This window comes from Phyllobates terribilis, unplaced genomic scaffold (assembly GCF_046119375.1).
Source record: "Phyllobates terribilis strain yellow unplaced genomic scaffold, ASM4611937v1 Scaffold_9__5_contigs__length_417890890, whole genome shotgun sequence".
In the NCBI taxonomy this organism is placed as follows: Eukaryota; Metazoa; Chordata; class Amphibia; order Anura; family Dendrobatidae; genus Phyllobates; species Phyllobates terribilis.
In genome coordinates this window covers 168,423,736-168,439,442 of record NW_027362769.1, presented here as the reverse complement: position 1 = coordinate 168,439,442, position 15,707 = coordinate 168,423,736, and the positions used below count along the sequence as shown (strand labels likewise).

At 46.9% G+C, this 15,707-nt stretch overlaps 1 protein-coding gene across 1 annotated transcript; it reads right to left on the bottom strand.

Moving 5' to 3' along the window:
• Positions 1 to 4,577: 4,577 nt before the first annotated feature.
• LOC141160895 (uncharacterized) lies at positions 4,578 to 15,366 on the bottom strand. Its single transcript, XM_073645702.1, has 3 exons — positions 14,158 to 15,366; positions 5,845 to 6,037; positions 4,578 to 4,639 (listed from the first exon to the last, which is right to left on the bottom strand). Exons 1-2 carry the CDS (start codon positions 15,139 to 15,141, stop codon positions 5,879 to 5,881), a joined length of 1,143 nt encoding a protein of 380 aa, XP_073501803.1. The 5' UTR covers positions 15,142 to 15,366; the 3' UTR covers positions 4,578 to 4,639; positions 5,845 to 5,878.
• Between the last annotated feature and the right edge of the window lie 341 nt (positions 15,367 to 15,707).

The window sequence follows — 15,707 nt, the reverse complement described above, 5'->3', positions numbered from 1 at the left end:
TTTCTTAACCCTTGGGGATAGTGGCATCAAAAGTGGGGAGGAGGGGGGCGGGGTCCAATTGAAACCTTAACCACCTCCTCTACGATAGTGATCGCTGGTGTTGAAGGTTTTAAAGGGATATCAGTGGGCCTATTAAAAGTTTTATGGATGTGTCTGAGTTATGCCCAACTTTTATGACTTGTTTCCCGGGAGAGCTGTGATTGCTGTTTTTTTTGCATTGAAAATGCCCTTATCTCAGACCACACCCCTTTTTCATAGGCCACACCCAATTTACAACCTGTCCCACCCCTTTAGGTTTTGCAGCATCCTTGGCCTCATAGCAAAGGAATCGCTTGGTTGCACAGATCCTTCCTGGAGGTTTGATACAAATTTTCTTTCCTCAATGTTACTGGAGAGTTTTACGTTGCACCTGGAGTGATACATTAAAGGGTTATTCCGGTTACAGGAAGCGATCAAATATTTACAGGATTGGTGGTGGTCCGACTGCTGTGACCCCCAGCGATTGCAGGAATGAGGCACTTTTGCCTCCCGTCTGAATAGAACAGTTGCGCCCATGTGCGACCACCGCTCCATTCATTCCCTATGGGGCTATGTACAGCGGAGTACAGCGCTCCACTATCTGCGGCATTCCCATAGAGAATGAATACCCCTTTAAAATACATAGATATTCCAATATATTGTAACAAAAAAAAATAAAAATCATGTAATACAATAATAAGATGGGGGGGGGGGGGGGAGTCGATAATGAATGCAATGAGCGCTAAAAAAAAATAATTTTTATTATATATAAACAGAAAACAGAAAAAGCACATGCAATATGTATGCCATTAATAGTTACAGTACATTCACAATGCACGGTGATTGGAGAACTCTGCAAAAAAAAAAAAAGATTAAATTATTATTTATTATTATGTTTTACACATTCTACTTAAAGAACTACAAAAATGCACAAAACAAGACCTTCAAAATTAGTGAAACATTGGAGCATAATTTTTCCAGAACTGCAATTTTTTTCCCCAAAGCCAAAATGAGATTACTCCTCACGGGGATTATTACTTTGTCACTTTTCCATGAATGATCTTTCATTTTTTATGAACTTTTCCCTTTAACCAGGATCATAAATAATATTTTTTTTATTTGGGGAAGTGTCCTTAACAAACTGCGGGCGAGAGAGACGTACAAGATTATGTGCATGTGATCAGTCTGAGGAGGGTCCCGAGAGGCGGCTGAGAGACCCTTCGCTTGTCTTATACAGACGTGCAGCGCTCATCATCTGCATCCAGTTATGGATCCGTAGACGATCACTGATTCTAGCAATGACTTCATAGAAAAAGACCTGAAAATCCCTTATTTGTCCCCCATGGTGTATGTAATGTACATGCAGTAAAATTCCTTTAGTCTGACATCCGATCATCCAGAATTTTATATAGCCCGTCACTTGTATCCGGCACAGGACTGCTTGATAACTTTTCATTGGCACAAAATCTGTGAATCTTTAGTATTTATTTAAAGGGGCACCAACCATCCTGAGAACAGGGGCCAAATTCCTCTGTTAATGGAGCTGTGAGCATGGAGTAGTGAGAGTGTGTGACCACCACCTCTGTAGACAATGAGTGTAGCAGTGAGCATGTGTATCCACTACTCCTATAGACAGTGAGTGTAGCAGTGAGGCGTGTGCGACCACCACTCCTGTAGACAGTGAGTGGAACAGTGAGCGTGTGGGACCACCACTCCTGTAAACAGCGAGTGGAGCAGTGAGGCGTGTGCGACCACCACTCCTGTAAACAGCGAGTGGAGCAGTGAGGCGTGTGGGACCACCACTCCTGTAGACAGTGAGTGGAGCAGTGAGGCCTGTGCGACCACCACTCCTGTAGACAGTGAGTGGAGCAGTGAGGCGTGTGGGACCACCACTCCTGTAGACAATGAGTGGAGCAGTGAGCGTGTGCGACCACCATTCCTGTAGACAATGAGTGGAGCAGTGAGGCTTGTGGGACCACCACTCCTGTAGACAGCGAGTGGAGCAGTGAGGCCTGTGCGACCACCACTCCTGTAGACAGCGAGTGGAGCAGTGAGGCGTGTGGGACTGTGGGACCACCACTCCTGTAGACAGCGAGTGGAGCAGTGAGTGTGTGCGACCACCACTCCTGTAGACAGCGAGTGGAGCAGTGAGGCGTGTGGGACCACCACTCCTGTAGACAGCGAGTAGAGCAGTGAGGCGTGTGGGACCACCACTCCTGTAGACAGCGAGTAGAGCAGTGAGGCGTGTGGGACCACCACTCCTGTAGACAGCGAGTAGAGCAGTGAGGCGTGTGGGACCACCACTCCTGTAGACAGCGAGTGGAGCAGTGAGACGTGTGGGACCACCACTCCTGTAGACAGTATAGTCGCACTTGTTCACTGCTGCTCCATTCAAACAGCAGACTTTGGCCCCCGGTTCTCATGTTCAGCTGGGGTCTCAGAAGTTTGATCATATACTATCACTATCCTGTGGATAGGCGATTCCTGTTATTTCTTGGACAGCCCCTCCGAGCACTGTATGGAGCATTTTATGATGGCGTTGTATGCTGGTACTAGGATTGTGCATCAGTAGAAAAATGAAATTGTTTTTGAAAGGTAAGAAAAACTCACTATATTTTATTAATCAAATCTGCACCGATCATCCGATGTCCGACCCTGACTAATGGTGCCGAAAACTCCACTTTTGCATTTCTTCCAACACCGGCAGAACAATTCTTCCTCCAGTTTGTGCTTGAAGGAGGATGGCTATCTGACTTGGTTCATTAGCCCAGCCAGCCCCTTTTTAAGTCTGATGAATTCGTAGAGGATGGAGGCTGGCTGAGCTCATGAACTGATGATCCATATCACCAGGGTAGAGAAGCTGCCTTACTGTGTCGGAAGAATGAATGTGGAGCAGGATCATGAAATTGGGTCTGAAACTGGATTATTGGTGCAGATTTGAGACCTGTGTCGACTCTTCAAACACAATGCGAAAAAAAAAAAAAAAAAATACCTTCAAGTGTCAAATATGGTGTAATTTTTTTTTCGAACTGGGGTTGTGCAAACTTATGCAATGACTTTGCCGGCCAAGTTTACTTATCACGAATCATCCAGCTTCTTCTTTTGCCCTTCCCGAGACTTAATATAGCTGCGATATGTGACCTCATCCGCGGAGCGTTGGCGGCATGCCACGACACGTAACCGGACCGAGCGAATGAATGAATCTGCTCTAATTGTACTTAATGAGCCGAGAATATTTCTGCAAATCCGACACGCAGACGGGAGATCAAAAGCAGAGAGAAAACCAGATAATGCATCAGATCTGATGGAAGCTTTAAAGTCCACTTCTTTCTTCCCGTAACACACAAGCATCAGAGGAAATATCGACTTTTTTTCTTGTCCAGGGGCTGAGATTTAACATCCGGCTGACACAGTTGTGACACATTTGTTATCAAAAAATATCTAGAAAAGACTATTGCATAGCCACATGTGGAGCTGCCCTCAGGGTATATTTATATGTTGCGGACGTATGTAACGAGCGTTGCAGGGATTGTTGCAACTTCTCACAAAAATCAAGACAAAAAAAAACTGCTTTATGACCATAAAAAGTGATCACCGTCCCCCTCTCCTAAGTATCTGCTCTCAGCACTTAGGGTATGTGCACACGATCCGTACAGGCAGCGCATGTCTGTGTCCGCAGGTGCATGGAGACGCATAGATGGGATTTCTACAAATCCCATCCACTATGCTGTAACGGCTGGCCGCTGCGGGTTTGTCGCTGTATAACACGCAGCGTCGAACCTGCAGCGGCTCCTGACAGTCTGCACATACCTTTACTGACCCTTGTCCACAGACATTTTCTCCTGGCCATATAGTGAATATGCTCAATGAGAGCTTTGGGGCAATAAGCAAAACCTCCTTATAAGGAATGTGTCCTTGAAAAAAGACCCAATGTTTATCTCTATAATGGTTTTTAAATTTCCATATATCTATCATTAAATAAGTGATCCGAAATCTTGCAATTTTCACACTTGTCATTAGATCTAATATTAGACTCTTCCTGCGCTGTACAGAAGACTTTCCAGTAGTCTCATTATCATCACAGACAAGATTACAATGACTGATAACACCTCTGTATACAGCAGATAACACAGGATCCATCATTCACAATTAGTAATATCACAGCTCACCTCCTCCTCCTGTACAATGACTGATAACACCTCTATATACAGTAGATAACACAGGATCCACCATTCACAATAGGTGATGTCACAGCTCACCTCCTCCTCCTGTATAATGACTGCTAGCACCTCTATATACAGTACATAACACAGGATCCACCATTCACAATAGATGATGTCACAGCTCACCTCCTCCTCCTTCTGTACAATGACTGATAACATCTCTATATACAGCAGATAATACAGGATCCACCATTCACAATAGATGATGTCACAGCTCACCTCCTCCTCCTCCTGTACAATGACTGATAACATCTCTATATACAGCAGATAATATAGGATCCACCATTCACAATAGATGATGTCACAGCTCACCTCCTCCTCCTCCTCCTCCTCCTCCTCCTGTACAATGGCGGATAACATCTCTGTGTTAGTGAGACTAGTTGTGTTCTCTTGGCCTTCTGGATTGGATGAGGAAAGAAACGCTACTAGTTATCCTATCAAACAACGAATCAAAAAAATTTGGTGATGGTAACTGTGATGATACAGCCTATAATCTTAATTAGCTAGACAATTAGATTTTTAATCCAAGAGAAATACACTTTTCTCTTTGGGTTGACTTTTTAATGTATGTGCATTTCTGTGGCTGGGGAAGAACAGACCAGTATTTGTATAACCCTGATTGTTATCTCCTCTTGGGTCTGTGAAACAATGTTGTTTACTAATATGCTAATTACATATTGTACTAAAAGCCACTGTATACCAACTATGTAAATTGATTAGCTCAAACAATGAGATCTGAGTGCTGCCCTTTCCCCAACCTGTGATTGATGACCTTACATAGATGTAAATATAAACAGGGAAGTCTGTAGTGCTGCAGACAGAATCAAGGAGAGCCAAAGAGCATCAGAAAGACTTTACAAGGAGAATGAAAGACATCCTTCAGGACACTAGATGGATTGCATGGCATTACCCAAAGAGACACAGATTTGGATTCTATATGATTCTGGCCTAAGGGTATCAGCCCTAACTGGAAAGATACGGATCTGCTCCATTTACCATCAGAGAGACCATGGATATGTTTGCGGTTGCCAAGAGGGACCCACTGGTCACCTGGAACCCATGGAGACATTCGGAGAAGCCAGATCGGGACCCACCAGTCACCTGGCCCCATGAAAACTCTCGGAGAGTACCAGGGTGGGACTCTCGAGTCTTCTGGCCTTGTACCTTGATGGACTGCTAGCTTCCTAAGCTTGCCGATATCTTCTCTCTCTGGGGATCCACAAGAAGCAGGGGGCTACTGGTTGAGGTAGTTGGCCCTGGAAGTCCCAAAGTCGCAGCTGTTCTATCCCTGGCCGGCGGAAGGGTGAGGACTGTGTAATGTTGTACCATCTTGGGTATTAGCTGGGACTGTTCTATTTGTTTATTGTCCGCTTTGTGGGTCAATAAAATATTGCCACACTGTTTCACCCTCACCCTGTGTTGTCTGAGTAGCGTTACGCCCACGGAAGACCCCAGGTCTTCACAGTAACTCTCATGGAAGCTGTAGAAAAATTGGCCGGTACTTTCAGCCTCTTTTTCAGGAAACGTCAATTGATGGTAATTAACAATCGGGGTGTTCTGACAACCAACGCAGCATCCATAAATACGTTATGACCAGACTCACGTCGATGGTGGCCCGGATACGTTGATGGTGTCCTTCAGAGAGTCCAATGAACATCTGACCAGTATTCTGAGCCCTGAGAGAAGACTGAGCTTGAGTTTTCCCATTCCCCGTAACTGGCCGCCCCGATAGATTCCTCACGTGGCTCTTTCTGCAGGTTTAGCGAGGCCTCCAGTTGTCCACAACGTTCCCGGACCTGGAAGTTTATAATAAACCAGTCAAGCAGGTTTTCCAACATTTGTCTCCCCTTGAGAATGTTAAACCTTGGCTTTATTCACCCACCAAATGCCGCTTTGGGGCAAATTTGTACAAGTTACAGCCCTTTGAGGATTGTCTTGGAAAAGAAGTAATGTTTTGGAGGTATAGCTAGGGTGGGCCGGCTCCAGGTTTTCATGGGACATGGGCGAAAGAGTCTCAGGGGGCCCCTTTAACACATACCACCATTCAGGATCCACAGATACGGCGGAGAAATATAGGTATACAACACAGGGCCCAGGCTGTCCCCACATATGCCGACACACACAGTACTCAGACATGCACACACATAAACACACACAGTGTAACATCCCTGGGGGCGTGCTGGCATGGCTTACCACCTACCACCATGCAAGACCGCTATCTTACCTATCAGTCCAGGCTGCACATTTTGCTCCAGTACCTGCTGTGTGCATGTCTCTTGTCTGATTACTTAGGGCGGCGGCGCGGCTACTGCCTGTTTCTTATAGTTACTGTGTGCACAGTCCTATTGCTCTGAGTCACTGGATACTTAAACCACCTCCACCCAGTAGGAGGTGCCTGAGCAACACTTTCATTCAGTGTGTTCTGTGCAACTGAGTTGCCAGGTCCTGTCCTGTATCTTGTTTGTTTCCGCCCCTGGGGGCTGTATACCCAGGCCTGTTACCTGTATCTGTGACTTCTAGTCTGTCTCCGACACCCTGGGGGCTGAGTTCCCAGGCTCGTTCCTGTATCTTATTCCTGGTTCAGTTCCTGTCTGAACTGTGTCCTAGCCCGTTACCTGTTTCTCTCTATGTCCGAACCTTCCCTTTTCCTGCAGTGTCTGAACCTGCACCTAACTCCAACTCGTTGTCTCTGAACTTCTGTTTGTGAGTTTTGTGTACACTTGCTACTTCATTGTAAGTACCTTGTGTGTATATGGTTCTGCTTGTTCCCCGCACCTGCGGTTTGCTCTGCCCTGCTTGTTCACCGCACCTGTGGTTTTGCTCTGCTCTGCTTGTTCACCGCACCTGCGGTTTCGCTCTGTTCAGCTTGTTCACCGCACCTGCGGTTTCGCTCTGTTCAGCTTGTTCACCGCACCTGCGGTTTCGCTCTGTTCAGCTTGTTCACCGCACCTGCGGTTTCGCTCTGTTCAGCTTGTTCACCGAACCTGCGGGTTTTGCTCTGCTCTGCTTGTCTACCGCACCTGCGGGCTTTGCTCTGCTCTGCTTGTCTACCACACCTGCGGGTTTTGCTCTGCTCTGCTTCTCTACCACACCTGCGGGTTTTGCTCTGCTTGTCTACCGCATCTGCGGGTTTTGCTCTGCTCTGCTTGTCTACCGCATCTGCGGGTTTTGCTCTGCTCTGCTTGTCTACGGCATCTGCGGGTTTTTCTCTGCTCTGCTTGTCTACGGCATCTGCGGGTTTTGCTCTGCTTGTCTACCGCATCTGTGGGTTTTGCTTTGCTCTGCTTGTCTACCGCATCTGTGGGTTTTGCTTTGCTTGTCTACCGCATCTGCGGGTTTTGCTCTGCTTGTCTACCGCACCTGCGGGTTTTGCTCTGCTTGTCTACCGCACCTGCGGGTTTTGCTCTGCTTGTCTACCGCACCTGCGGGTTTTGCTCTGCTTGTCTACCGCACCTGCGGGTTTTGCTCTGCTTGTCTACCGCATCTGCGGGTTTTGCTCTGCTTGTCTACCGCATCTGCGGGTTTTGCTCTGCTTGTCTACCGCATCTGCGGGTTTTGCTCTGCTTGTCTACCGCATCTGCGGGTTTTGCTCTGCTTGTCTACCGCATCTGCGGGTTTTGCTCTGCTTGTCTACCGCATCTGCGGGTTTTGCTCTGCTCTGCTTGTCTACTGCATCTGCGGGTTTTGCTCTGCTTGTCTACCGCACTTGCGGGTTTTGCTCTGCTTGTCTACCGCATCTGCGGGTTTTGCTCTGCTTGTCTACCGCATCTGCGGGTTTTGCTCTGCTTGTCTACCGCATCTGTGGGTTTTGCTCTGCTCTGCTTGTCTACCGCACCTGCGGGTTTTGCTCTGCTTGTCTACCGCACTTGCGGGTTTTGCTCTGCTTGTCTACCGCACTTGCGGGTTTTGCTCTGCTTGTCTACCGCACTTGCGGGTTTTGCTCTGCTTGTCTACCGCACCTGCGGGTTTTGCTCTGCTTGTCTACCGCACCTGCGGGTTTTGCTCTGCTTGTCTACCGCATCTGCGGGTTTTGCTCTGCTTGTCTACCGCATCTGCGGGTTTTGCTCTGCTTGTCTACCGCATCTGCGGGTTTTGCTCTGCTCTGCTTGTCTACCGCATCTGCGGGTTTTGCTCTGCTTGTCTACCGCACTTGCGGGTTTTGCTCTGCTTGTCTACCGCATCTGCGGGTTTTGCTCTGCTTGTCTACCGCATCTGCGGGTTTTGCTCTGCTTGTCTACCGCATCTGTGGGTTTTGCTCTGCTCTGCTTGTCTACCGCACCTGCGGGTTTTGCTCTGCTTGTCTACCGCACTTGCGGGTTTTGCTCTGCTTGTCTACCGCACCTGCGGGTTTTGCTCTGCTTGTCTACCGCACTTGCGGGTTTTGCTCTGCTTGTCTACCGCATCTGCGGGTTTTGCTCTGCTTGTCTACCGCACCTGCGGGTTTTGCTCTGCTTGTCTACCGCATCTGCGGGTTTTGCTCTGCTTGTCTACCGCACCTGCGGGTTTTGCTCTGCTTGTCTACCGCATCTGCGGGTTTTGCTCTGCTTGTCTACCGCATCTGCGGGTTTTGCTCTGCTTGTCTACCGCATCTGCGGGTTTTGCTCTGCTTGTCTACCGCATCTGTGGGTTTTGCTCTGCTCTGCTTGTCTACCGCACCTGCGGGTTTTGCTCTGCTTGTCTACCGCACTTGCGGGTTTTGCTCTGCTCTGCTTGTCTACCGCACCTGCGGGTTTTGCTCTGCTCTGCTTGTCTACCGCACCTGCGGGTTTTGCTCTGCTCTGCTTGTCTACCGCACCTGCGGGTTTTGCTCTGCTCGTCTACCGCATCTGCGGGTTTTGCTCTGCTCGTCTACCGCACCTGCGGGTTTTGCTCTGCTCTGCTTGTCTACCGCACCTGCGGGTTTTGCTCTGCTCTGCTTGTCTACCGCACCTGCGGGTTTTGCTCTGCTCTGCTTGTCTACCGTATCTGTGGATTTTGCTCTGCTCTGCTTGTCTACCGCATCTGTGGGTTTTGCTCTGCTCTGCTTGTCTACCGCACCTGCGGGTTTTGCTCTGCTTGTCTACCGCACTTGCGGGTTTTGCTCTGCTCTGCTTGTCTACCGCACCTGCGGGTTTTGCTCTGCTCTGCTTGTCTACCGCACCTGCGGGTTTTGCTCTGCTCTGCTTGTCTACCGCACCTGCGGGTTTTGCTCTGCTCTGCTTGTCTACCGCACCTGCGGGTTTTGCTCTGCTCTGCTTGTCTACCGCACCTGCGGCTCCGTTCCTGTGTCCCAGTCTGTACTGGTCCCTATCCTGCCTGTGTTCCTACCTGCCAGTACCCGCCTGTCTGCATGCCAGCCGAGCCTGCCATTGTCCACCTGTCTGCATGCCAGCTGTGCCTGCCAGTGTCCACTTGTCTGCATGCCAGCTGTGCCTGCCAGTGTCCACCTGTCTGCATGCCAGTCGTGCCTGCCAGTGTCCACCTGTCTGCATACCAGCCGTGCCTGCCAGTACCCACCTGTATGTATGCCAGCCTAACCTGCCTGTTCCTGCATTCCCCGCTGTGGGTCAACAGCTGTGACCGGGGTCTGACCTGGAGTACCACCTGGTCCCTCTGGTCGGTTCCTCCCTGGTTCACGGAGTCGACTGAGCCGCCGTGCTTACCTTTGTCGGACTGGGTTGATACTTAGTCACGCCCCTCCAGGCACTCCTCGGTTCATGGTCCAGTGGGATCACGAATCATGCTCACTCCAGTCAGTCCGGGCGTGTGCGTAACACACAGTATGCAGACATGCACACACACAGTATGCAGACATGCACACACACACAGTATGCAGACATGCACACACACACAGTATGCAGACATGCACACACACACAGTATGCAGACATGCACACACACACAGTATGCAGACATGCACACACACACAGTATGCAGACATGCACACACACACAGTATGCAGACATGCACACACACACAGTATGCAGACATGTACACACACACACATACACATATACACACACATACACATACATACACACACACACACACACACAGTATGCAGACGTGCACACACCCACAGTATGCAGACGTTCACACACACACCCACAGTATGCAGACGTGCACACACACACACACACCAGTATGCAGACATGCGCGCACACACAGTACGCAGACATGCACGCAGACATGCACGTGCACACACAGTACGCAGACATGCACGCAGACATGCACACGCACACACAGTACGCAGACATGCACTCACACAGTACGCAGACACGCACACAGTATGCAAACATGCACGCACACATGCAGGCATGTACACACATACATACATGTGCATGGTACACAGAAATGCACACATACATTGCGCATACACGCACATACACAAATACGTACACATATAGACATACGTACACATTTGAACACATTCTTAAGGTTACATACAGTCATATGAAAAAGTTTGGGCACCCCTATTAATCTTAAGCTTAATGTTTTATAAAAATTGGTGTTTTTGCAACAGCTATTTCAGTTTGATATATGTAATAACTGTTGGATACAGTAATGTTTCTGCCTTGAAATGAGGTTTATTGTACTAACAGAAAATGTGCAATCTGCATTCAAACAAAATTTGACAGGTGCATAAGTATGGGCACCTCACCAGAAAAGTGACATTAATATTTAGTAGATCCTCCTTTTGCAAAAATAACAGCCTCTAGTCGCTTCCTGTAGCTTTTAATGAGTTCCTGGATCCTGGATGAAGGTATTTTTGACCATTCCTCTTTACAAAACAATTCCAGTTCAGTTAAGTTTGATGGTCGACGAGCATGGACAGCCTCTTCAAATGATCCCACAGATGTTCAATGATATTCAGGTCTGGGGACTGGGATGGCCATTCCAGAACATTGTAATTGTTCCTCTGCATGAATGCCTGAGTAGATTTGGAGCGGTGTTTTGGATCATTGTCTTGCTGAAAGATCCATCCACTGCGTAACTTCAACTTTATCACTGATTCTTGAACACTATTGCCAAGAATCTGCTGATACTGAGTGGAATCCATGCGTCCCTCAACTTTAACAAGATTCCCAGTGCCGGCATTGACCACACAGCCCCAAAGCATGATGGAACCTCCACCAAATTTTACTGTGGGTAGCAAGTGTTTTTCTTGGAATGCTGTGTTTTTTTGCCACCATGCATAACGCCTTTTTGTATGACCAAACAACTCAGTCTTGGTTTCATCAGTCCACAGGACCTTCTTCCAAAAAGAAATAGGCTTCTTCCAATGTGCTTTTGCATACCTCAGCCGACTCTGTTTGTGCGTACTTGCAGAAACGGCTTCTTTCGCATCACTCTCCCATACAGCTTCTCCTTGTGCAAAGTGCGTTGTATAGTTGACCGATGCACAGTGACACCATCTGCAGCAAGTTGATGCTGCAGCTCTCTGGAGGTGGTCTGAGGATTGTCCTTGACTGATCTCACCATTCTTCTTCTCTGCCTTTCTGATGTTTTTCTTGTCCTGACACTTCTGGCCTTAACAAGAACTGTCCCTATGTTCTTCCATTTCCTTACTATGTTCCTCACAGTGGAAACTGACAGGTTAAATCTCTGAGACAGCTTTTTGTATCCTTCCCCTGAACAACTATGTTGAATAATCTTTGTTTTCAGATCACTTGACAGTTGTTTTGAGGAGCCCATGATGCCACTCTTCAGAGGAGATTCAAACAGGAGAACAACTTGCAAGTGGCCACTTTAAGTAGCTTTTCTCATGATTGCATACACCTGGCTATAAAGTTCAAAGCTCAATGAGGTTACAAAACCAAAAAAAGTGCTTTAGTAAGTCAGTAAAAAGTAGGCAGGAGTATTTAAAGCAAGAAAATGATAAGGGTGCCCATACTTATGCACCGGTCAAATTTTGTTTGAATGCAGATTGCACATTTTCTGTTAGCACAATAAACCTCATTTCAAGGCAGAAACATTACTGTGTCCAACAGTTATTACATATATCAAACTGAAATAGCTGTTGCAAAAACACCAATTTTTATAAAACATTAAGCTTAAGATTAATAGGGGTGCCCAAACTTTTTCATATGACTGTATAAAACGGACATAAATATATATCCACAGTCATACACACTGACATACACACCTGCCCCCGGTCCTGTCTCCAGTCCAGCTCCTCATGTGGCTGATTGCTGGCACTTCACCAGACATGACCGCACGCAGTGCGCTGTGCGGTTGTGTCTGCTAGTAATGACGTGACAGGGGCGACACACAAACAAAATTAAAGGTTCAGTGTCGGCCCTGCAGTGTCACTACTACCAGAAACAGCCGCACAGCTCACTGCGCGCGGCCATGTCTAAAGTGCCAGCAGTCAAGCAGCGCCGGAGGTCCTGCACAGACGCGGGGGCAGCAGCCCGGGCTTCGACGGCGAGGGGGTCCCCCTGATGGTCCAGGGCCCCTGCACTTGCCCGGGTGTGTCGGGTGCTGATGCCGGCCCTGTAGCTAGGATGTCATGGGGGAAGAGGGAGATATATGTGTTATCTCGCTTTCACACTATATGGCTGCACTATGTTCACTGGCATGGTGGTGACATTTTAGGGTCTATATTTTGGCCTTGACACTTGGTTCCCCCATAGTTTTCTGAACCAAACTTGATTTCTATAGAGGGTTATAATCCAAATTTTGGTTCTTTTGAATTTCGGTAGGACGTGTTGTTCCAGAACAACATGCTGGATAAATAATGCCGCCATACATAGTATCCACATAATACTGCTATATAGTGTCAAAGCAACCTCCCACAATGTTATCAGATCTCACATGGTAACTGCAAAGCAAACTAAGCCGCCTTCATCAGAGATTTGCTCAGCAATCAGTTATGTGTAAGTATTCGCCCTCGGCAATTTCTCAGATGGTGTATAAAGTTTAATCATGATATAAAGAAAAGTTCTGCAACTTTATGATATAGAGCAGGAGCTTTTAAGAAATCCTGCTAAAAATATCCACAGCGTAAATTGACAAGAACTTCAGGTTTAAGCTCCAAAGCATGTTAGTTTATGCCGCTGATATAGGTGCAAATTTTACCTTTCGACTTCCCTGCACCTATTTTTGCAATAATATATGCAGTGGTAAATCCCGATGATGGTATCACTGCGGGAGGTCTTCAGTCAAGATGCTACATGGGAACATAGTCTTACACAGGAGATTTTCTGCATTCACATTCGTGGGGTAAAACTGCACCAAATACGCAACGTGTGAACTTGCCTTGAAGTATTGCATGTTTGGTGCAGATTTTTCACCAGTTTCTCTGCAACAAAATCCTCAAGCGATAGGGCTTGTTCAAACATCGTATTTTTCCTGTGCGATTCCCACATTTGTCATGAAACAACTCCGCTTTTTACTGCCCCAGCAAAGTGAATTTGATTCCTGAAATTTCAATCACATGCTGTTTAATTTTTCCTTGCAGATTTGATGCAGTTTCAGATCTGCAGCACGTCAATTCTTTCAGCGTTTTGCAGCATCTTTCATCCATTCAAGTGAATGGGACAATAAATGAAAGCAAAAGCGCAGTAAAAACTCACATTTTATGCAGAGTTTTTTCTGCCAAGAGATACATTTTGGCGCAGAAATGTCTGCTGCAAATACTTAACATGTGCACATACACCTACATTTGGATTTTGCTGCAGATTTTACCTTTTCTGTTTCAAAGATTGAAATCCTGCACAAAGAATTCTGGAATCTTCTGCTTGTGTTAATTTATGCAGAACAGTTTTCTAACAATTTGTAGACAAAATTTGTTAAACTCTCATCTATTTATTTGGCATTGAATTATGCTGCAGATATTCTATGCCAAATCTGCAACCTGTGAACTAAACCTAAAGCGGTTAGCCATCTTTTCAATAAAAGCTGAGTTAACTTAGATACATCCCTAGAGAGCTTACCATATCTATCTGTCGAATGAGCGATGGTCGGACCTCCAGCTCCAGCTGCCAGTCACAACTCACTATCCGTTGACGGAAGTTTTCTAGGTCAAGCTGCCGCTGTACTTTCTCCAAACGCCTTTGGTTCTCCAGGCTGATATCAGAATCTTCTTGCCCATCTCTCTGGATTAAATTCTGCAAGTCACTAATGTCCTGTTGGAGACTCTGCACCTTCTGCTTGGTGTCCTTCACCTGCTGTTCCAAGGCCTCGGCTCGTCCTGCTCTCCATAGGAGAAACATCAGATGTTCTCTCACATCCTTCAGTTCGGCTTGGGTCTCTTCATCAACTGCAGAATTAACGGACCCTGACATTTTCTTTCTGCTTTTAACCTGAAACTCATGGTTTAATTGCCTCGGTTGTGGGACTATACTTGAAGGATTCTTATTTCGAGCCTCATGGAGAAGGATCCAGTTCCGAGCTAAATTTGCCGTCACTAGACTTTCTTCAAATATATCTGAAATACAATGCTGTAAACCCATTGACTGAGAAGTTTTATGGGCATCCCGACTCCCCGAGCTGAGCAGAAGGGCCCAACTACGTCGATGGTGGAAGAGTTGCCTGGCGGTGCTCATAATGTTACCAGGGGGTAAGAGGATGGTCGAGGGAACCATTAGGGTCTCTGCCTCATCGTTGATGTACAGGTTATCACACAGCCGGAAAACCACATGGTCATCAAATGCATCCTTTATGGTGCCAAGGTACCCAACGTAGGACAGCAACCAAGAAAAGTATATTCGGAGCGGTATCTCTTCTTCTCCAGAAGTGGAGGTAGATTGGACATATTGCTCTACCTTCTTCCAGCTGTCAAATTTTGCCTTTTGATCTTCGGAAAGCAAAGCCAAGTATCTTTGCAACTTTTGCTGGTTAAAGTTGACGCGACACTTCTGGACCTGCTCTTCGAAGAGTTTGATCTCACCTCGCAATGACGAATACAGTTTCTCCATGTTGGAAATACTATAAAACTCTATTCATAGTTGGCAAAAGTGTCCGATGAAAAGTACAAGTTTGGCAAAAGTTTTTCATACCTTTGCAGATCTTGTTTCACTTCATGGTGCGAATCCTTATTTTTTAAACTCTAGAAAGTTTTTTGACGGCTCCGGATTTGTAGCCTTTGTTGCTCTCACCTGTCTCAGGTGTCTCTGCACCTTCTGCTGAGCTCCTAAAACTCACTCTCTGGTTTCCTGGTAACTCCCGGCAGGTTCAGACCTGCTGCTTCTAACTTTATGTTTAGTTTCTAGGTGACAACTACGACCCGTCCGCCTGGTGCCCATTGTGAGTGGAGACAGATGGATTTATCAGCGATAAATCTCCGGCAGTAATGCTGGTAAATTACAAGGGATTGTGTCACATGTGCTAGTCAGTGTTATGGTGCTATACCCACTCACAGCAGGTGTGGTGCAAAAAATTATTTCAATACACCATGTATATGGATTTTTGCAAACCCCATGGGGCTGAAATTTCTGCAACAAATCTGCCATGTGGGAATAGATCCTAAAAATCCCTGTGATGT

What these genes read in the sequence shown, in the direction of transcription:
- LOC141160895 (XM_073645702.1), bottom strand. Translation starts at nt 15,141, where the DNA reads ATGGAGAAACTGTATTCGTCATTGCGAGGTGAGATCAAACTCTTCGAA. An exon ending in TCATTCGACAGATAGATATG is followed by an intron (nt 6,038 to 14,157) that starts GTAAGCTCTCTA and finishes ATAAACTTCCAG; the next exon opens with GTCCGGGAACGTTGTGGACA.